This window comes from Alligator sinensis, unplaced genomic scaffold (assembly GCF_000455745.1).
Source record: "Alligator sinensis unplaced genomic scaffold, ASM45574v1 scaffold1626_1, whole genome shotgun sequence".
NCBI lineage: Eukaryota > Metazoa > Chordata > Crocodylia > Alligatoridae > Alligator > Alligator sinensis.
Genome location: NW_005842437.1, coordinates 237,459 through 258,736, shown reverse-complemented (window position 1 = coordinate 258,736; position 21,278 = coordinate 237,459). Strand labels below are relative to the sequence as shown.

The window sequence follows — 21,278 nt, the reverse complement described above, 5'->3', positions numbered from 1 at the left end:
GGAATGTGATGCGTTTGCACTGGGGTGGGGTGGGAGGGGGAAGGGACCTCTGTCCTTCCCAGGCCCTCTCTGACCAGAGCCAAACAGAGCCTGGGTGTGTGATAACATGGAATTGATGGGTAGGATGCTGAGAAAAATCAACCGCTGATCCCTGGGCTGAGCTTCCTAGGAGGATAAACATGGCTGAGCACTTGTGAAATGCCTCTTCCGGCAACAGGGTTTATTTTCAGAACTGGGCTCAGAGAAGAAATTTTCCAGGAACTAATTTCCCTTTCAAATTGGGCTCCTGGACACCAAAGCCACACACCTGCCTCCTTCTGCACCACGAGTACAGCTAAAAGGAATGGGTACCCCTGCTGTCTTCACACAGACTGCGCCCCAGACCTTGCCCTAAAGAGCACCACGCTAGCGCGTCTGCCCAGGCAGACTCTGCTCCCTGCAAAGATAAGTTAGGAACGCAGAGAGACAACAGTATGGCTGCAACAACGGGTTTGGCCCGCAGAGGAACCTGGTGGGATTCTTTGCAGGATTTCTGTGGCACACCTGCTTATGAGCCACAGATAGTCTACACGGCCCCAACACCACTCGCAGCCGAAGCTCAGGAAACCAAACAGGGCTTTGGGTGCACATGAACTCTGAGTCAGAGCTTCTTCTGAAAGTAGGACGGGCTCTGAGCCAGGGAAGGTGTCCTTCCTGCCTGGAAGCAAGACGCTTGCACCCCAGTGGTTCTGGCATATCGGTTCCCATTACCATCACTGGCCCGGCCCAGCAGGTTTTGCCAAGTACCATGCTAGCCGTGGTCCTGCTAAGGCTGCACTGGCTGGCTGTTTTGCTGCTTTTTGCACTGCTGTACCTGTTGGCCAGCCAGCCCCACCTGCCCTTCCACCTGGCTCAGCAGTGGGTAGAGAGCTAATGAGGGATGCGAGGCTGGTGGTGCCCAAACATGCCTGGGCAATGCACAGCAGTACTGCCCTTTGCCCCCTGGCATGGCTTCCAGGCATTAATGTGTCCTGATTCAAGCTGCTTGTACATAACAAGGGCTCAAAATACACTGAGCTCCAGAGTGAGACCTGGCAGCTGCCCAGAAACCAAGGCCTTACAGCTCACTGCATGTTATGCCAAATCAAGGTCTGCTTACGCCCCCTTCCAAGACAGTCTTCCACTGCCTGTGGCGAGGTGCGTGGGATATAGGCTCCAAGGTACTGCGTCTGCTTCTCCTACCATCTCCAGCAGGCCCGAAAGCTGCACACATGTACAAGCCTCCTGGGTGACGTGCAGTGCTCAACTCTGTGCATCTGGAAGGAGCCACCACAAGGGTGCACACAGAAGGGGGTTGAGAGCTCCACTTCAGGAAGAAGCTTGCTTTAGGAGAGGCTTATAAATGCCAACTGCCAGCATTAGAGCATGGCTTGGTTTAAACCTGCAGTCTGAAGGGACCCTAAACACGGGGCATGCAGAGCTGCTACTTATTGACTTTGCAAGTGATATTCTTCTCTTCCATAAGGCTCTTCAGGGGTCCAAGAGGCCCCACTCCGTCTCCCTGCCTCTCTCCCTCCAGCGCCTCTACCTGGTGGTTATTTCAGGGTACGTGAGCGCTTATCTCTGCTCTTCTCAAGTTCCAGCGTGGCAGGGAGGCAGTTGCAGTCAGCTCAGAGTTCACCTGTCTCTGCTGATTACATCAGTGCTCAGCTCAGCAGGTATCTGGCTACAATACAAAGCGCTTTGTCAAGCTTGCCAGCATGAGCTGGCCTGGGGATTTAGAGGAGCAAAATCCCAGCCTGCTGGGCAGCTGCTATTCTGAGCCCCGAGACCAAAGTGAAGCAAGCATTGCCCTTGGACCCCGTGTAGCCCTCCTCGCGCTCACAGCACCACCAGGGGCAGCGTTCAAGCTCTCTGTGGCAGTCGTGTCTCCAAGGTGCTGTCATGTTGAAGGCGGCTGTGGAACGAGTGGTGCTCTCCACTGGGAGGGCCCCCCACCCCACAGCGGCAGCTTGCAGCAAGTCCCCCAAGTCTCAGCAGTTGTTTTTCCTCCCCACCCTCGTCCCCAGAAGGGGATCCGATCACGACCCAAGTGACTTGGGTAGCTTTGTGAGGAGACTCTGCAGTCAAAACACACAACTCTGGTGCAGCGAGGCCTTTAAACCTGTGTCGGTTGCTCCTGGCGCAGCCTCCGGGCTGCCTGTGACGACAGAACGTTCTGCAGCAGATCTGCTGCTCGCTATAGGGCTGAGCCTGCTAGTCCATTAACAAGACCTCCCCTGAACTACACGGCTTCGCTCCCCACCCCTGGGCAACGGCAGCCATCCTGGCAAGTCATCTCCAGCCACAGAAGTGGGGCTGGAGGGGAAGAGCCAGCTGGCCCCCACCCACGAGTGGGCAGAGCCCCCGCAATGTGCCCTGAGCAGGCAAGGGGCCTGTCCCACAAGGCCAAACGGTGTCTGCTCTGCAGGTCTGCTCCTTTTTCCTTTCAACCCCGTCCCTGCCAAGCTGGGCATTCTCTGCCCTCCATGTTGGATGACGTTGGAGAGGGTTTCCTGGCAAAAAGCTGCCCGGACGGCCGGTGCCACTACTCACCGGTGCTGATCGGGTACCAGATGTGGAGCCCAAACCCGGGATCGGAAAGACTGCTGTCCTAGCTGTCTCTGCAACTCTGGAGGGATTTCAGCTGTAGGGTTGGTCAGTGCCAGAGTGTGTCTTTTTGACCTATTTGCCAAGTATCTGCAACAAGCAGGAGCACATTTCATAAGTGGAAGAGCCTGAGTGGAACACTCCAGAAAAGGGGAGCATTAGCAGGGAAGCCAGAGCAAGGATTAAGGAAGAAGGCTGGCTGCAGTGCTCAGAGCCTGCTGTGAGTTGTAGGACACCTGTGGAAAAGCAAAACCGAACTGCTATCGTCTACTGAACGAAGAAGACATGAAGTGCTTAGCGGACAACGGACTCAGCTGCTACCGACCATTCACCACTGCAGGAAAGCCCTCCTCCTCCTTATGGGGGACAACCAGGCACTGTGAGATTTTGCTTGGCAGTGATCCAAGCTGCCCTCTATCTGGTTCCCCTGAAGCTGTTCTGCTCCCCCTCTCCTTAGGGATGTGCAGCAGTACCAGCCTGGGCTGCATCCTGCCAGTCTCGCTCCCTGTGTATGGGAAGAAACCAGTGGGAGTGCTCAGGAGTGACGCTAGCAGGGCTGAGCCAGAGAGCTCGACATGGAGCAGAGGTGCTGCTCAAGCTTGCCTGCAGGCCTTAGCCCCTGCAACAGGCTGAGTCCATGGTTCAAGCAAAGAGCAACACACACGGCTGGTGGCGTGTTAAGGGCGCCATCTAGCCCCACGCCAGCAGGTGCAGCACAGCCTGGCATGCCAGGCGCAGCAGCTGCTCAGACAGCTACAGCAAAAGACACAGGGCAGACTGAGAAGCAAAGCCTGCCACAGTCCGCTCCCTGGAGCAGCAGTCCTGGCACCAGGATGATACCCCCTCCAGGTGGAGGACTCCTAGACTCCATCGTTTCCACAAGGGAAGCTCTCAAGTACCCAGGGCATCAAGAAGGGCAGTGAGGAGCAAGAAGCCCAGATTCTGGAGCTGGGCTGGCACCAAGGATGCCAAGGCTGGAAGGGCCAGATTCAGCCTGGCCCCAGGAGATGGCAGAGAACGTCTCTGCCCCAGAACTTCCTGCACTCTCTGCCAAGCCGCAGGGCTAGCAGTGGTGACAACTCTGAGTAAAATCCAGGAACAGGCTACAATAAAGGCTTGTACCTGGAGCATGCCCCGCCACCCACCACAGCCAACTCTGGTGCAGCTGTGCTGCCATCGTTGCTGGAGTTCGCTGCAGTAAGGAGTCTCTTCCTAGCAAGCCAACTGAAGCAGGCAAAGCCACAAGAACCAACAGGGGATTCAGACACTCGCTTTTACGATCTCTAACTGCAGCTAGAACATGTCCGGTAGGGGGAAGCGCAGCAGTTAGCAACGCTGCTGGCTGCTTCAGAAACAGCCTTGTTCCCTGCAAGCTACTTAGCCATTTAAACAAGCAGCAGCAAGTTAAGAGAATGGGGAGTGCTTGGCAGCGTGGTAACTGGCCAAGGCTCATGCCATTAGCTGTTTGAGAACCATCGGATGGAGCCAGGGAAAGTTTCCCAAAGCGCTTTAGAGTTGCGGTTTGCTCAGATCATTTCATTTCAAGCCTCCAGGGAACAATCCAGAGGTGAACAGCACCAGTGTTTTGGGCAGCCGGGAGTTTTCCAAGCTTGGAGCAGATGCGATTGCTCCTTGCCCTGGGAGCAGGGTGAGGAATGTGCACTATTTCAAGGTCAGGCAGCCTAAAACAAACAGGCGCAGAAGCTGCTCTGTGCAGTGGCTGCACAGAGGACATTCAAACCAGTGATCTGAAAAGATAAATATTTGCATCTGCCGCTGGCGTTAATAGTATTTGCTCTTTAACTTTGGTGACTGGTGGCATGTCGCAGCCTGAGAGGGGGTTGGGGTGAGGGAGAGTTAATACGTGTCCATTGGCACTGCTCAGGCCAGGTCAGCCAGTGGTCACGGCCCACAGGGTGCAATGGACATGGGAAGGATCTGATGTTTCCCAAAGCAGCCATGGGTACATCTACCCCACAGCAGCAGCGGCAGGTCCTAGGATGAATGCAGCCATCTGCTCCTGCTCACACACTCCAGACTACCTGGGAACATGCTGAAGGATGTACTCCAGGGTGTCCAGCTGCACCTGGGTCTCTGGCATACTTGAGAGCTGCCACTGGGGAGCACCCTAGAGTGGCTTCACAGTGTTTCCAGGTCTGGTGTGTGAGCAGGGGCCAGTGGGCAGGGCAGGCTCATACACGGGGACCCCACACTCCTATGGTACAGACATGACCTCAGCGACTCAGGGGTCACGTCCCATTTTCCAGAGACTTAGGCCCTCTGACACCCAAGTCCGACAGACTTCCAAAGAGACTCAAGCTCTTGAGCTGCCCATGTCAGCTGAGACTAGAACACGAATGCTCGGACTCTGGCTGGGCCTGGGACATGCTGCAACTTGCAAGAGCCAGAAGACTGCGCCTAATTGGAACGACTCCAGGTACGTCCCTCTGGTCCGCAGAGTAGCCCAAGGAGCAGAGCAGTGCTGCGCCTGGAGAGAGCAGGGGCTGATGCAGAGCATTCAAATGCCAGTTCAAGAGAGCAATCTGCACAGGACCTGAAGACCATGGGCCTCACCTGTGACACCCATAAGCATGTCCAGGGCTGGCCCCACAGCACTCCTCCAGCCACCCTCTGGCTGAACGTGATACAGGGTGCGTGTTGCCGATGGCTCACAGAACCTCCCTGACACTGGGGACAGGGGGTCCTGTAACGTGCACAGTGCTTGGCTCCTCTCAGCTCAGACCAACCCCTCGTTTCATGGCACTGAGAACAAAGGGGATGGGGAAAAAACTAACAGCACGCTGCCTGCCAGCCCCCAGAAGCCATCTGCATCCTCCTGGGAAGGATGACATCACGACACCAGAGAAAGTGCCTGTTCTAGGCAAAGAACCCGGAGAAACGTGCTACGTCTGATCTGGACCATCTTGTAACTGTGCCTGCTGTGTGTGGTGCACCAGCTGGTTAGCAGAGAAGTAACTACGCCAAGCTACTAAGGAAATGTTAGCAAGGACAGCGTTAGTATTTCCAGGGCTCGGGAGAGAGGAAAGAGAACCCCCATGTGTACTCTGCCTGGGGATAACTGTCCCGTGCCCTCTCCTATCAGAGCAGACTACTTTCAGGACCCAGCACCACAGAAGTCCCCTTGCCTACCGACACGCACACGTTTAGTAAGCTCACTTCATTTAAGGCATCAGAGTTGGATGTTTACTGCACGTCTTGGTCCAAAAGCTGCATTTACACCCAGGCCACAGATGAGCTCTTCCTACCCCATGGTCAGCAGGGAAGCACGAGGGTGAGGCACGAAGCACTACCTAGGCAGGTTAGTTTGGCTTGCATGCTGGTACACCCGAAGCAAAGACGTGCCCTGTGTGGAGTCTTCCAAAGCCTGCTGCTCACAGCCTGCAGAGGTCCCGGTGCCAGTTGGGGCCAGCTTTGTAGGCACCTGGGAGCGACAGAAGGAGTGACTGCCTTATGTAAACAAGGACCCACAGAGCAGAAGGAAAGGTCAGGCCACCACCACGCTCCACACCTGCTGCCCGCAACAAGACGGCTTTTAGCACAGCTGCAGGACACCACAGGGCGAGCACAGGGCAAACGTTAACAGCTGGGACGTTACCTCTGCACAGCTTCCTGATCAGGCTCCCCATCAGAGCTCTCCTCATCCACTGGGGTAACTGCTGGTACCGCCTGAGAAGAGAGGACAGGAGCAGGCATTGGTTCCAGAGGCAGCTCATTCGCTGCTGTCCTGGGCAGCAGGAACCAGACTTTCTGGATATGCTTTCCCCAGGACAAAGACTAGCCCCCAAGACTCCCAAACACACCCCTGACCCTCTCAGCCTTAAAAGGTTCAAAGAACTGCTCCTCCCTTTGGCATAAGCAAGAAGTTAATATGGGTAGGTCAAGGGAGTAACATCCCCTTGTTAACACCTCAAAGCCCAGGAGAGGTTGAGCTGAACTTCTCTATTTGAGAAAAGCACAAGAGCAGTAAAAGCTGCCTTAGCATGACGCTTACATACATCCCAGTTCCCCCGAGCATGCTGGAGAGAACTCTTTTAATTAGGACCGAGAACTCATAAGATAAAGATGTTTTGGCAGCCACCCAGTAACCCTGTTTGTTCCAGTCTTCACACCTGTGCCAGCAACAGGAAGTCTGCCCTGGCCTGTTGAGCTAGGAAAATCCTGCAGGTGATTAAGGGAACCAAGGGATGCTGACAAGGCCAGCAAGAGCCCAGACAACAGGCAGGCACTGTAAGGGACTCAACGTACAGGAAGAGAAGAGCAAAGCACCTTCCCAGAAGCCTGCAGCCAGCCCCTGAACAGCGATGCCCGCAATGAGAGGGAGATGGGATCGAGGGCAGGGCTGGCTTGAGGGTTATTTCCGTGCCGCTGAATGGTTAGCACGGCCCCAGCAGATGCCAGAGCCAGGCGTGCCACTCCAGGGCAGGGCTCCATGGCATCAGCAAACCAGACTACACACAGCCGCAGCGAAGGGCTGACTGGCCAGGCGAGGGGCCTGTGGAGTCGCACACGAATGGAAGGAGCAATGCAAATCTGAGCTCTGCACAGGAGAGGGAGGCGACCAACCCCCCTCTGTCATGCATGGCCACAGCAGGTGCTTGCTGCTACTGGCAAGGGAAGCCCCCTCCTCTCTGCCTCTGAGAGCAGAGAGGGGCCGGGGCCAAGGCCAGGAGGTGGCTCCGGAAAGGTGACATCAGCGCGCCCAGAGGCTGCAGCACAGCAGTCCCTCTGGAGGGCAGCTGAGCCAAGAGGCTGGGGGTGCATCCCTGCCAGGCTTGGGGCCGCAATTTCAGGAGGCGCCTGCCCCTCCAGCTCCCACAAAACCCTTCCCCCGTCCTGGATTTCACTGCCAACCCTGCCCGCGAGAGCATCTATTTATAAACACAGATCCATTCTGCTTTCGCTACTCACTGGCGTCATAGTGACGAGCGGGGACGGGCCGCGGGGACGCTTCAGCAGTTGCTGGGCGTGCAGCTGGATGTTGGCTCCTCCGTCGGATGCCCGTCGGCCCAGAGGGCCCATCCCGTTAAGCAGCTGCAGCGTGGGGGGTTGCAGCAAGGACTGCTCCTGAGAGAAACACAGGCCCCAGTTACCCCCCAATACCATGGCTTCCTCCAGCAATTCAGGCCCTCTCCCCCCAGGGACCTCAAGGGACTAACGCCAAGGCAACGGAGCCACGCTGTCCTCAGGGAGGCGAGGAATTAGCACAGGTGTTTTCCAGGTGGGAAAAGCAGGGCACAGACGGAGCAATGAGCTGCCCAAACCCAAAGGATGTCAGAGACAGCTAGAAGGAGGGTCCAGCCCTGTGTTTCTGCTACCAGGCAGGCTGCAAAGCTAGGAAACTAAGGGCCCCCTAGCTAGTCTGTAAGTGAAATCCCCGACTACCTCCCAGCTCCCCCGGTCACACAAGGGCAGGCACTGCAATCTTCCCCCCTCGCTCCATCTGGCTTTGATTTTGCCACAGGGGACGAAGTGACACACCCAACAGCACCAAGCCTCAGGAACAGAGCAGGAGGCCAGGCCGTGAAACCTTTAGAGTACAAGATCAAGCCCCTGTGATCAAGACCACTGTGAGCTGCTAGCTGCGTCTGGGAACAGACAGTTGGTGAGTACCTTGTACTCCAGCTGGCCTGTGGGCTGCAGGCTCTGCATAGGCAGTATGTTGTGCATGAAGTTCATGTTCGGAGTCACCTGCAGGAACGGAGCCTGGGGGGTGATGCGTGGGAAGCCCGGCAGGAGCTTCTGCAGATCTTCCATGACTTCCGTGCTGTGCAAACACATCCAGAGATGCAACTTAAGAGTGTGCCCAAACCCAAGTACCTGCACTCTGGCTATGCTCAATCCCACCTCTTGGCACGGGTTTCTACCACCCTGGAGAATGCCCCAGATACTAAAAGGAGGAACTTTTCCATTTCCCAGTTCCCATTTCCCTTGGGTTCAGAACTGGGATTTGCCAGAGCCAATCATTCACGCCATGCACAATGGTGCCTGGCACCACAGAGCCCAGGCTCCAGACAGCAATGCATTACGAGCTGGCTCGCAGGCAAAGGAGGTCAGTAATCGTGGCCAACACTGCTTCCGCTGAACAAAGCCAGCCAGAAACAGAAATTGATCCCCTGGTCCTGAGCAGAGAGGCCCCACGAGCCGGGCACAGACATGAACAGCATTTGTAAGTGAAAAAAAATTGCCCCAGTTCTGCCAAGGCTGCAGTTCCAGGAGTACTGCCCGACCGTCCCAGCTGATGGAGTGCGTGGTGCAGGAAGACAGAGATGCAGCTGCCAGACACTGCGGGAATCAAGGGGACTGGGCTTTTTTCTCCCTCCCCACTAGATGTGAACCCATCACCTATCGATATAGCAGACTACTTAGACAATAGAGAACCTCTGATGAGACCCAAGCCAATGCCTAAATCAAAACCCAGCACTGCCTGGAGATGCACAAAGAATATCCGGGTGACAGAGGGATGGAAACAAGTAGCCCCCGCCCTTTCTGCTCCACACTAACCGCGGGTCAGCCACTCCGACCGTGTGCCTTCTCATGGACAGATAGCGGACCAGGGCTTCTGGGGACGGCTCCTCCCCTTCATCGCTGTCCAAGTTCATTGTTCCGTCAGTCTGGCAGGGGAGAAGTAGGAGAGGTTTTGAAAGGGAGAACAGGAATCCCCCACATCTCAGAGCACTGAGAGGGGGCTGGCACAACTCACATGTGGAAAGTCACTTGCCTCTACGATCTGGTTCTCAGGGTTGATAAGCTGGACTTGTGGGACGTTGATGCTCACTGGGTTGCCTGCCTGCTCTGCCTGCAAAGCAGAAGGAAGGGAAGTCAGGAGCACCAGGCTTGGGTTTCTTTCATTTCTAACACTATAAAAAGTCTTTGGGCTGCACCTCTTGTTTAGCCTCAAGTCACTGACCACCCACTCACTAGGGCACTCCTGGGGATGCGTGAGGATGCCATCTTCCCACCCCCTCGCAACCACTTCTGGCAGAGATCCCAGCACTCCCACGCCCTCCTCCCTGCCCCCACCAGCAAGTGCAGGTCCTGGCCACTAGACACCTAGGTATTCCCAAGATGTCAGACAGCAGGACCTCAAGCATTTTTAACAGAAAGCAAACCGGGATTAGGATTCTGTAGTGTTTGCTGGACCTGGATGCTTCTCATCCAGGGTCAGCAACTCCTGTGCTGCCACACAGCAGCCTGTACCACCCTCTGATACCTCCCCACAGCAGTCCCAGCTGGATGGCACTCTGCTTCCCAGCCAAGTACCTGCCCTCCTCCTCCAGTTCTGGCACCAACACTGCATGCTAATGAGGATGAACAGCTTGGGCCATACATGGCACAAGAGGTACCAGAAGACATCTCGTTATAGTGACCAGATAATTGCAAACCCCAGGGGCCTGGTTCTCTTGACACCCACAAAACACCAACTCTTCAGCAAAACAACCTGCTTTAGCTTTACAAGGAGGGGGAGTCATGCTCTACCAGGCTGGGGAACAAGCGATGCCCAATGCTACAGGGACAGAAAGGCACTGGACATGTAGCACCCACCTGGATGTTTGCTGGTGTGGGGAATGCCAAGGTCCGTGGCATGCTGGGAGGGGCGGCGATACGCAGGTTCTTGTGTCTCTTCAGTCGGTCGCAGAGCAGGCTGTAGATTGCACTGTAGTGATCATAGGCATCAGCTCTTAGTGACTGGAAGGGAAAGGAAAAAGGACAGGACAGGTTAATTCTTTTCCTTCCAGTAGTAAAAAAGTTAGGCCCCCCAGTTTTGCCCGGTCAGCTACCAGGTTTGACTGGCCACAAACACCAACATTTTCCAACAGTTAGAGGCAGCAAGGCAATCTGGGCAATGCAAGCTGGGAGGTACCTGTATTGTGCGTTCTTTATCCAGCCCCATGTCTGCCATTGCCAACAGTACGTCTTCGTTCAGCGGCTCCATCTGTCTCTCGGCCTTCAGGTGCTGACACTCTGCTATTAACTGCAAGACCACAGATACCCTTCAGCACACAGCACCGTGGGATGGCCAGCGCCCACTGCTCTCCACACTTGACGTCAGGCCCAGGACCCACGTGCCAGCAGGCTGTCCAGGTGAAGCAGCAGCCATAAGGCTTCACTCCAGCCCTCCCCCACAAAGCAGGCAGAGCCCCACTCCCGACACGAGTGCCTGGGTCTTGCTCACCCTGTCAAACTCTGCATCCAATTCCCCAAGCTTCATCCACTTGTGTTTGCAAATCTGTTCCATCGAGAGTCGCTTACTTGGGTCCAAGACCAGCATGTGGCGAATCAAGTGCTCGCATTCTACGAGAGAACATCAAGAGACCAACTGACCCAGGAGCGACGGGTAACATCTCCCGAGGGGGGTGGCTTGGCACTGTGCTGGGAAAGGCATCTTCTTCCACAGCCCCACGACACTACACTACCTAGAGTCCTTCACAACAACACACCCATACCTAGTATCATGCCCGCCCCAGTCTGCGACACAAGCAAACTCCGGACACTTGAGGCCACGCTCCAAGATCTATCATGGACAATGCACGCGGCTCTGCCGAGAACAAACAAACAGGATCCCCTGCCCAAAGTCAAGGGATTCCACAGCAGCACGGTGTTCTAGGCCCCAGACGGCTTAGTTACCAGGAGGAGACTGTCAAAGGCCCAGGAACAATGGCTCCGCTTCTCTCCACCCCCCTTACAGAAAGCACTATGATGCATTTACCTTGCTGATTACATGACACGAGGCGAGCAATAACTGGCTTTAAAAGCCTATGCTAACATTGCCAGGGGCTTTACATTTTGCAAAAGCTTGCTTCAAAAGTACCTGCACTAGGACACCCTTGTCCTGCCATTCGGTCCCCTACAAACCAGCCAGGCCCCAAGGCGAGCATGGTCCTCTAACATGGAATAGGAACAAGAAGCTCCTCTCATTCAAGGAGTGTAATGCAGATGCCTCAGCGTGCTGCTCGCTCCAATCCCTAAGCAGCGCCTCGACCCCTGCTTGCCTGCTTGTGCTCGGGCAGGCAAAGGCAGGCTGAAGGGTAAACCACAATAGCCATCCATCAGGCTGCCAGTGCAGGGTCAACCAAAGCAGGTGCACTGCAGGAGTGCACATTTCCCGGGCAGCTTCTTTACAACAGGCACAGCCGCCACACTTGACCTGAATGCCCAGCAAACAGACAGAGGACAAGTCCAATTTGGAACCAGAGAAAAGCACGTCTCATGTTCACATCAAGCAGGATGTAGAACGCGAGCTACAATGCCTTCGGAGCACAGTCAAGGGCCTCGCTTGCAGATAACAAGTCAGGCATTTTCACAAGGGCTGCATTCCCTCTTTCCACCATTAAAGACGTGCAGGAAAACCAATTGTGGTTTCAACCCAAGATGCAAGTTCATAGCACAGATGCTGAAAAAATAAAATAAAATCAACCCTGTTTGAACAAGTTACGCTACTATGTAGATGGGGAGGGGCCACATCCAGGTTTCCCTTCATGCACGCTCTAGTCAAAGGCTGTACCACGTTTAAACACGGCATCTTCCCCAGAACTGGCTGATCTCACCTGCTCCGATAGCCAAGTACCTTGTTAAACTCCCTTGTGGATGCACCAACCATTGCAGCTGCCACTGCCTTCACCACTGCTCTATTCCCCAAATGATGCCAGCTACACGGGCACAGTGAGAGTCCCTTCGGGAAAGGAAGGATACAGGTGCCATTGCCCATGAAGGAAGTCAGTCATCTGCTGCATGAAGTGTTCTAGCAGGGCAGGGTCAAGGCTTCCCCAGAGCTCAGAGCAGGTCTAGGTGTGCTGGAAGGACAGGGCATGTCCGAGGACAAAACTGGAGTTTCTCAGTTCCTAGTCCAAGCACCACGAGCAGAAGTCTGGCAGTGAGCAGCTGAGGCAACACACAGCAGCTCCCAGGGTGTGTGGGGGCACAGCAGCCACCCCCAAGAAGAAAGGAGGAGGGAGGATTTCACATGGCTGACATGCCTGTTGTGATCAGTCACAGCAGCCTGAAGCATAGTTTGCCTCTTGGTCTGGGAGTCCAGAAAGCAGAGCCTACTCTAGCCTCGGCCTGGACAGGGCAGCACACCTCTGCATGCCCGGGTCTCCTGAGGTGCCTGCGAGATGAATGCCGGCAGGGCAGGAAGTCTGGGCAGCTCGCGAGCGCTCGCAGCAGGCCCGGCTGCGCACAGCTTGCCAGCTGCTTGTCTCATTCTCCTGGCGGCGCCCCACCCGTCCCTGCCAACTGCAGCATGCCGCTCTCAGGAGCAATGGCTTCAGAAAGGGCCTTGGTCAGGGGAAAGCGCAGACGGAAGCGGAAATAAAACGCCCAATAATTCCCTCCAGCCTCCCGGCAAAGGGGACTAATTTTTTGTGAAAGAAAAAAAAAAACAACAAACCACTGAAATGCCACTAAGGCTTTAACTTGAGCCAGCCAGTGCAAGGCTACTGCTCTGCTCCCTCGTCACCCAGAGCGTACCGCAAAGGTTCAGTTCAGACATGTCCAAAGACAACGGAGGGTGGTGGCCTTGTACTGTGCATTGCAGCGACAAGGCTCCTGGGAGGTTGTCTGGGCTCATTCTGCAAGGGTCCCTTCCCTGCTGCAGGGTCCTGTGCCCCTCATGGGGCAGGTCCTGCCTCTCCTGCTCTTGGTCAGCACTGCCTAAAAGGGAGGTGCAGTGTAGTGCCGCAGGATCTCGCTCCCACAGACAAGCCCGGAAAGAGATGAGTCTTATGTTACAGGAGGAATCGGTGCTCTCAAGTGATGTTGTTACCAAGGGAAGCATCTGCGGGAGTTTCCTAGCTACAGCAAGAATCTGACCATCAGTTCCAGCCTCCAGCAGCCTCAGCTGCTGGCTCGTTTGGGGCTCTGATGGAAATAGGATGCAGCAGCAGCACTCCTAAAATACAACATACCAGAAAAGCAGTGCACGCACATACACGCCCACAGAGCTAATGTCTATTTAAAACCCGGGGCCAATCTGGTGCTTATGAAAGCGAGGCAGATCTAACCGAATCAGAGAAAGGTATATCCTAGACAGGACCAAGGACAGACAGAATGAGGCTAATCTTCTGTAGCGCTGCCAATGCTGTCTGAGCTCCACCTGAGTAGCAATGGCCAATAGGGCCAAGCTGCACAGGGAAGGTCACAGGCTGGCGTGTGCTGAGCCCAGGCTCCCACAGCTGGAAGGCTGGGAACTAAGCAGCCTGACTCAGTAAGCCGTGCCCTTGAGTGTAGGAGAAGGACAGGAGCGCACCATTAACTTGCACGTCTTTTCCTTCATTCCCCAACGTGTCCCCAAACAACTCCTGGAACTTATAGAAGCCAGAGAACTCGAGGCTGGCAGTTACTACCACGAGCTAGTGCCGACTGCTGACTGCCAGGGTGCGAGCACTAGTGGAAACCGAGCGGCACTGCAGCATCCTTCTGCCCTGGCCGGTCCAGGGGGAGGCACAGGGGTGACCTCAGGATGACGGGCATTAAAAACAATATACTTAAAATACACTCAGAGCAACTACCGTTAAGAATTTAGGGCGGCCAGAACTGCAGTAATCTCCTGCAAACAGGCCTCCTGAGGATGGCTTTGAGAGGGAGGATTCAACTCTAAATTAACACCACAGCTTTATTATGGAAGCGCTGTTTATTAATAATGCAGGCTCATGCGTAAGTGAGCTGGGCATGGTACGAGCATCATTTACAGGACTGAGACACGCTGAGATATTGTCTTGCAGACCCAGTATGACAAAGGAGGGCAGCTTCAGAGATGCAGCAGCAGGAGCGTTGCACCCCCACACCCAGGATCCTGGCGTTCTGGTACAAAGCGTGCCGGCTCGGACGGATACACATTCAATTAGTCTAACTATGCTCTGACTCTTTCATCCCGAGCTGTTTCCTCTTCCCTGGCCCCAGTGCCAGGGATACTGCAGCCTCTGGAAAGCTGGTGGGCAGCTTGGATGCTGTTACTGAATCCACCTGCAAGGTGCAGCAGGCCAGGCCAGCACTGAGAGATGGGAGTTACATATGAAAATATCCTAGGCTGATGGCAGCCCTCAAAAGGCGGCCACACCCCCCGCTGTCCCTCGCAGAGGAAGGGTATAAATGTATGTGCATGCATGTGATCACCTGCAGAGGTGGAGGAGGAAGGGTAGATGGAGTCTGCCAAACTACTGCAGCTTCAGCCAGCTTGGCAAAGAAAGCAAGGATCAGCTTACCAAGATAGCCAGGGCCCCAACAGCTCTACTGGGATTCAAATACGTCAGCCACCTCTAACTTACTGGGAGGCAAAGTGATTTTTCTGGTGACTGTTTAAATACAAAGACAGGTAAATTCCTGCTACTGCTACACATCCAGGGGCAAAGCTACCACATGGCTCCTCACACCTCCCCATGTGGAGGCCTGCAAGGGATACCAGTTCAGATCTTAGATTGCTACCCAGCAGGAACTATGCGCAACTCAACCCTCGAGGCACTGTGGCTCAGGACTGGCCCTAGACCTGGACCACATTTAAGTACAAAGTGTCTTCAAGGAGTGGAAACTGAGGACCGGTTTTAGCCAAGCAATAACTGTCACTCTGCTCCCAGACCTCTGGACACGGGGGTCGGACACCCACGCAGCACTTTCCAGACAGAACTTCACGCACTTCAGAAGGAATCGGCTAATCTCTCAGAGCCGCATATTTCTGCAGAATTCCTGGCACCCAGGAGTGCCGGTGAGGGGTCACACACCTGCAGGGTCTGAATGAAAAGTGACAAGTGCAGCCTCACTATACATCTTTTTCAAGGCCTGAAAAGTCTCCTGCCTCAATGTCAAAACCTTCCATGTTCCTGCCACCTGGTGTCTCTTTTCAGTCCTTTAGCCTTTCAAGCACTACTAACAATACCCTTGCGGTGTGTTTATCATTATCAGCAGTCCAAGCTATGTAAGATTTCCTATGCAGAAGCTGCAATTTTGAAGAACTCCGATTGAGAAGTTCTGAGAAACGCCAAAATCAGCACAGAAGTTACAGTTCGGCAGTTACAGCTATACTTGAAGGATGAAAAAGTCATTTTTCTGAAGGCAGACAAACCCACAAGCCCGCTGGCACCGAGCTCAGAGCAGGGAGCCCTGCACTCATGTTCCAGCCAGCTCCGCGCGCACCGCTGGCCTTACCTGTGGACATGAAAAACGGGATGCGGAACTTCCCGCTGAGCACCCGCGCCCGCAGATTCTGCAGCGTGCTCCCGTCGAAGGGCAGGGCACCGCAGACCAGCACGTACAGGACCACGCCCAGGCTCTGCATCCACAAAGACCACATGTTAGCATCCCCGCAGGGAAGGGGGGCAGCTACAGTGGGGAAGGGAGGGGAGGGGGGAAAAACAGCAGCAAGCCAAGGCTTGGGAAAGATCCAAGCCCCGGGATAAAGAACTTGTCCAGCTTCCGCAGCAGTCTCAAACCAATGCCACAGCAGCCCAAAGACACTGGTTTTCAATTTTAACCCCAAATTCAGCCTGCATTTGGGCCCCAAAGATGAAGGCCATAACAGTGCTGAAATGCTCACCCTTTGTCTGGGCAGCTCAACCTCACTGCAACAAGAGCCTTTAAGATAAAAATGATGCCCAGCGAAAACCCACCGACATGGACAGATACACCAGGGAAAGAACGCAGCCTGGGCTCAGTGGCAATTTTAAGTCCACATGCAATGCACAGTGTGCAGATCATGCTATCCCTCTTGCCCACACTCCTGGCTGCATTCTTAAAGCATGGAGACGGTCCTGCCAGGAAGCACAGAGGAATAGGAGGAGTTGCACATCCAGGCCACAGTGGCAACACATTTGACGCTTTGAGATAAGATCGTAAGGCTGATGCAGCCTTCATTTTGCAGAGCTGATACCAAACAGCTATTCCATGCAAGGAAGATTGGGTCCGGCTATTTCACTTGAGAAAGTAAGGGAGGTAGCAGTCCACCTGCTTCTTCAGGGCCTTTCTACCGCAGTTGTGCGCCTTGATATGCTCTATTCTGAGATGCAATCTTGACTTGCTCCATGTAAAGATGCTAAGTCAGACCCTATGCCAGGAAGAAGTCAGCCAATCAAAGCACCACAGGACTCATTTTCTTAACAGACCAAATCAAAACGTGTGATGTGTGTGCAGTGTCAGGTGAAGTAGTAGGTGCAGCACTTTAGAACACAAAGTCATGCAATAAAGCAGCTTGAATTAACCCATGCACACAGTTTTTGGATAATACCAGTTCCACAAATGAGCCTGTTCTCAAGGAAGAGCATTCCATAATTTGGAAGCAAAGCCACATCGAAATCAGAAATAAGAGGTCCGAGCAAAGGAGAGCGATGTTCACTGCATACCCAAATGTCAACCTTGGGCCCATCATATTCCTTCCCTTCGAAGAGCTCGGGGGCAGCGTAAGGAGGACTCCCACACCAGGTTTTAAGCAGCTGGCCAGGCGTGAAGATGTTGCTGAACCCAAAATCTGAAAGAACAACAAGAGAATTGAATAAACGAGGGGCGTGTGACCTATTCCCCCGCTGTGGGCACCAGACAGTGTTTTAAGTAAACTGTTGAAATGCAGAGGCCAGCAAAATCACATGCAAACCCATGATGGCCAACTGCCCATTCGGACATAGGGCAAGGAAACTGGGGGAGAAAAAGAGAACAGCAGCAGATCACGGTAACAGAGCAATGCTGAAACCATCTAGAAGGTGTGCAGCTTCATGACCTTTATAATGGGAGGGAAAGGAAAATACCAATGAGCATATAATCTGCCCCACAAGACATCTATAAATTATTTACTGAATCCCCTTAAAAATCCCAGGAACCTAGAGCTTTTAGATTACTTCAGAATCAAACAAGCTCCTCCGACTTAAAGCAAAAAGCCTTGACAGTAGGGGGTTTTCTGCCATTTATCAGATGCACGTATCGACTCCTGCAGAGTCGTTGCATACCAGCAATTAGACTACTCGGGGTTAATGCAACTGAGATGGACTGCTTGATTTCTAGTTTACATTCAGGAAACTCCCAATGCAGCTTTTACAGGAGTTTCTGGCCTCCGTCTTCCCAGAAGTCAGTTTCAGTACCGTGACCAGAGCCAGAGCAGCAGAGCACTGACCCCAGATCCGGACGCAGACAAAGAAAAAAAAAAGGATGGAAAAAACAGACTGTGCGTGCACGTCAAAGTATTCTCACTTTTGGCGAATAACTGACAGAAACCGGCAGCCCAAACTGTGCTGAGCAGCTCTGCACATTGATTCAGACATCCGGGCAACAGCAAATAGTGAATCCTGAAACTGGAGTGATGAGACCGGCCTTCGTAACCCAACTCCGAGCTGCAGTCCAATAATTCCAATGGCATCTGCTCTCTGGGGCAAAGGCGGCATTATAAATTGATTAGCCTGCCACCGGCGTGCAGCCAAGGTCCCAAAGGTGGACAGTGAACGTGCAAGAGCGAGTGAGCAAGCATGTGGGCACACGCACGGGGTGTGTGAGGAGAATGCATTTGGGAGACAGTGGTGAGTATACACAATTCAAAGTCCATGCAGGACAGTTTTTCAATTGCATTAAGCAAAACACTTCTCCCATAATGTGGTCAAAGGCCATTTCTCCACCCCCCCGGAAAGAGAAAACACAGTTGTTTCCATGGCCCTTAAACAGCCCCCCCGCCCCTCCACTTAAGCAGCAGAACACTATCAAAGGGGCTGTGCAATAAAGATTATTTATAAATTGCTTTGCTTCTGAATGTTTATGGTGGAAACACGCTAGCGTCAGATGAATGACGTTAATGCATGCCGACTAGGGCCTGCGTCAGCACGGCTGTTTTCACAGCATATGCATGAGAAGCAGATCCCCACGAAGGGCTCTCGCAAGAGGGAAGGCAGCAAGGCAATACCCATTTCACAAGTTCTAACTGGACAAGACGTCATGGCCCAGGAGTTAATGTACAACTGAACAGAAACACTCCTCATGAAGAGTTCAATAAGATTAACTTTGACTCAATAACTGTTCAGAACTGCAGCGCACCTGGGGATAACATTTTACTTGGCCAAAGTGCCAATGAAACGGGCTCCAGGCTTTGCATTTCAAGCACAGTCAGGTTCAGAACTTGCAATTTCCAAGGCCAAGATCTGATCTCCACTGGACTGCTGCGTTCACGAACAACAGAAAAGACGTTTGGCTCCATGATATTTATGGAGGTGGCAGGTTATATTTAAAATACAGAGGTACTAAGAGCTCAATCCATTATATTAAACCTTTTGCCCCTTCCTCTTACAAAACTGCAAAACTAGGACATGCATGGTTTCTACATGGAAGCAGAAGCCAACTAATGGAGGAAGGTTTATCAAGGCGAGGGACAGCTGGGGTTAAACTGGCCTTAGCTCAAAAAGAAAGGACACATTTGCTTTATCCTCCTTCCACCCTTTTACATGACTGAAAACCACCTGGAGATAATGCCCATCTTTATGTTTGCAGATGATGCCCAACACCGTGTAGATGCTCCTGTCACGTAACACTGCATACAGTAACATACTTCACACTCAAGAAAGGCTCCAACGGTGTGTATACACACAGAAAACACGCATGCCATAAATAAAAAAACCCACAGACTAATTTCAAACTTCCCATCTGACAACACAAAGGGTTTTCCACCACATGAGAAGTCAAATCAGTTAGTCTGATGTGGGAAACGCAACACTGAGCCAAAGCAGAACCGATTCGCGGAAACAAAGCCCAACCACGCACGTCTCTTCCACCTCTGTAAGCCTTGCAATGCTCTCTTGGGTTTCGAGTGGGATGCCTAACAAGCATCTGAATTAGTACCACCAGGCAAGCAGTAAAACCTATGGCTCTAGATATATCAAACCGTTCAATACCAGACTGCCTGCAATCAGGCTGAAATACAAGTTCTCCTCAACTACCCAGGAAGCTGCTCGCAGACACCGAGCAAACCGCTACGGTTTGGCTTTCTTTAACGCCAGACACTCTACGGGCAGCGGATGTGCTCAGGAGAGCTCTTCATCACTCTTGGGGAGCACTGGTGTTTTCTATGGAATGGATGCTGCGCCTTCCTCCTTCGGGTTGTGGTTCTAGGATAATGGATTTGGTTGTGTGATAATCCAGTTGTGACCTGCCACAAAATTGCTTGTGACAGCTGGGGGAGTGAGGGAGCATGCTCCGATTTCACTGTCAGGCCTCTGCGGGACCCCAGGTTACTTAAGCTAGAAAACCACATCCACTTAGGGCAGCCTTGTTCTGTCAGGTCAAGGTCAAGGGAGTACTGAGCTCTGCGCAAGCTGCAGGTGGGGAGGAAAAGCAACTGGCTGTGTACATGAGGGCAAAACGCAACCCAAGCCATGAACCTTGCTGAAAGACCAACTGGTTTAAGCCCAGTGCCAAGGGTAGATTTGTGCACCTGCCCCTTCCTGCTTGCACTGCACTGGTGACACAGCATTGTTTTTGTGCACATCTTACCATCAGAACAGCACATCTGATGGCAGAAACTCTTCTGAAATCCCTGAAACCTACCAGTAAACTGGTGCCAGCACCTATACTGGATAATGTATTAGCAGTAACACCATCACCTCTAGCACAGACAGTGCCAAGCGGAAAACTGCTGCTAAGCCAACACAAACGTCTCCTTGCTTCAACAAGGCAATCAGGATGATCTTAGTTGCTGGCCTTCCTCGCATAGCGTACCGATCATTTGTTTACACAACAAACGGGGGGAAAAAAGGCTTTGGGGTCTTGCATTAAGACATCTAGGCAGGCAACCAGCATAATCCTAGAGGCACTGGCATTCACCCTACACAGTCGCTGGGATTTAGAGTGAAAAATAACTCTTGGAAGAGCTCTCTCTTGACCCAGGACTTCAGATCTCACGTTGATTCGTACCTTCCAGATCTGCAGAGACCTAGAGCCGTATGGTTGTGCTTGGTCCAAAGCCTTCCTGAAAGGCTAGCTGTAGTTTTCCAGACCCCAGCTGTGCTTACTACGCTGGGGCCAGGTGTGAGGACAGCACTTTCCCTGGAAGCCAGGTGAAATTGTGGGTGGGGAGAGGTTTTTAATACCCAAGAAAAATCAGCTCATTAAGCACTCTCAAAGCCCATGAACACTGCCACAAGCCAAGGAAAAAAATACCCGTTTGCCTACAAATCCAACCCACCAAAAGGAATCGGGACCCCTGGGAAGGGAACGGCTCTGCAGGGTGATCCATACCTACGACGGTGGTCTAGACCAGGCTGTACAGAACTGCACAATGAACAAATCCTGAATTATTCTCACCGTGCTCGTTTTCCAGAGAACAGGAACCGGAAGATATTAACAACTGTACGACAGTTGGGCTTTTGCCTAAAGAGGCAGGCAGGCATGCATATCTGTTAAACAAGAGCCTTCTAGGCAAAATCCTCCTCTGAAAGTGGCTCCTAGGAAGGCCCTCATGTTTAGCAATCATCTCAACCCCTGGCTGAACTTCCTGACTGGGAGCAATGACAAGCACAGTGCCAGAAACTACTGACTCACAGGCTCTGAGAAGGTACACTGGAGAAAGCCTTCCATGGGAAAAAGCAACGTGGGGTAACTTAACATTAATATGCCACTGCTTATGGAAAAAGAAGGTAGCAGCAACAAAGCATGAAAAGTGACACTTGATGGCTTCA

The 21,278-nt window shown here is 53.1% G+C and overlaps 1 protein-coding gene across 4 annotated transcripts in view; it reads right to left on the bottom strand.

Moving 5' to 3' along the window:
- The window catches only part of SIK3 (SIK family kinase 3), a 51,492-nt gene that overhangs the window by 13,125 nt on the left and 17,089 nt on the right, over positions 1 to 21,278 (bottom strand). For 3 of the 4 annotated variants that reach the window (XM_006030329.3, XM_025211949.1, XM_025211950.1), the window contains 11 exons: positions 16,977 to 17,101; positions 15,787 to 15,910; positions 10,823 to 10,941; positions 10,511 to 10,621; positions 10,192 to 10,335; positions 9,368 to 9,445; positions 9,151 to 9,260; positions 8,260 to 8,413; positions 7,558 to 7,713; positions 6,245 to 6,315; positions 2,575 to 2,718 (listed from right to left, as the gene is read on the bottom strand). In XM_006030329.3, the coding sequence (XP_006030391.1) occupies positions 2,575 to 2,718; positions 6,245 to 6,315; positions 7,558 to 7,713; positions 8,260 to 8,413; positions 9,151 to 9,260; positions 9,368 to 9,445; positions 10,192 to 10,335; positions 10,511 to 10,621; positions 10,823 to 10,941; positions 15,787 to 15,910; positions 16,977 to 17,101 (1,336 nt within the window). The remainder of the gene's footprint in view (positions 1 to 2,574; positions 2,719 to 6,244; positions 6,316 to 7,557; positions 7,714 to 8,259; positions 8,414 to 9,150; positions 9,261 to 9,367; positions 9,446 to 10,191; positions 10,336 to 10,510; positions 10,622 to 10,822; positions 10,942 to 15,786; positions 15,911 to 16,976; positions 17,102 to 21,278) is intronic. The other variant, XM_025211951.1, reaches the window with a different exon arrangement.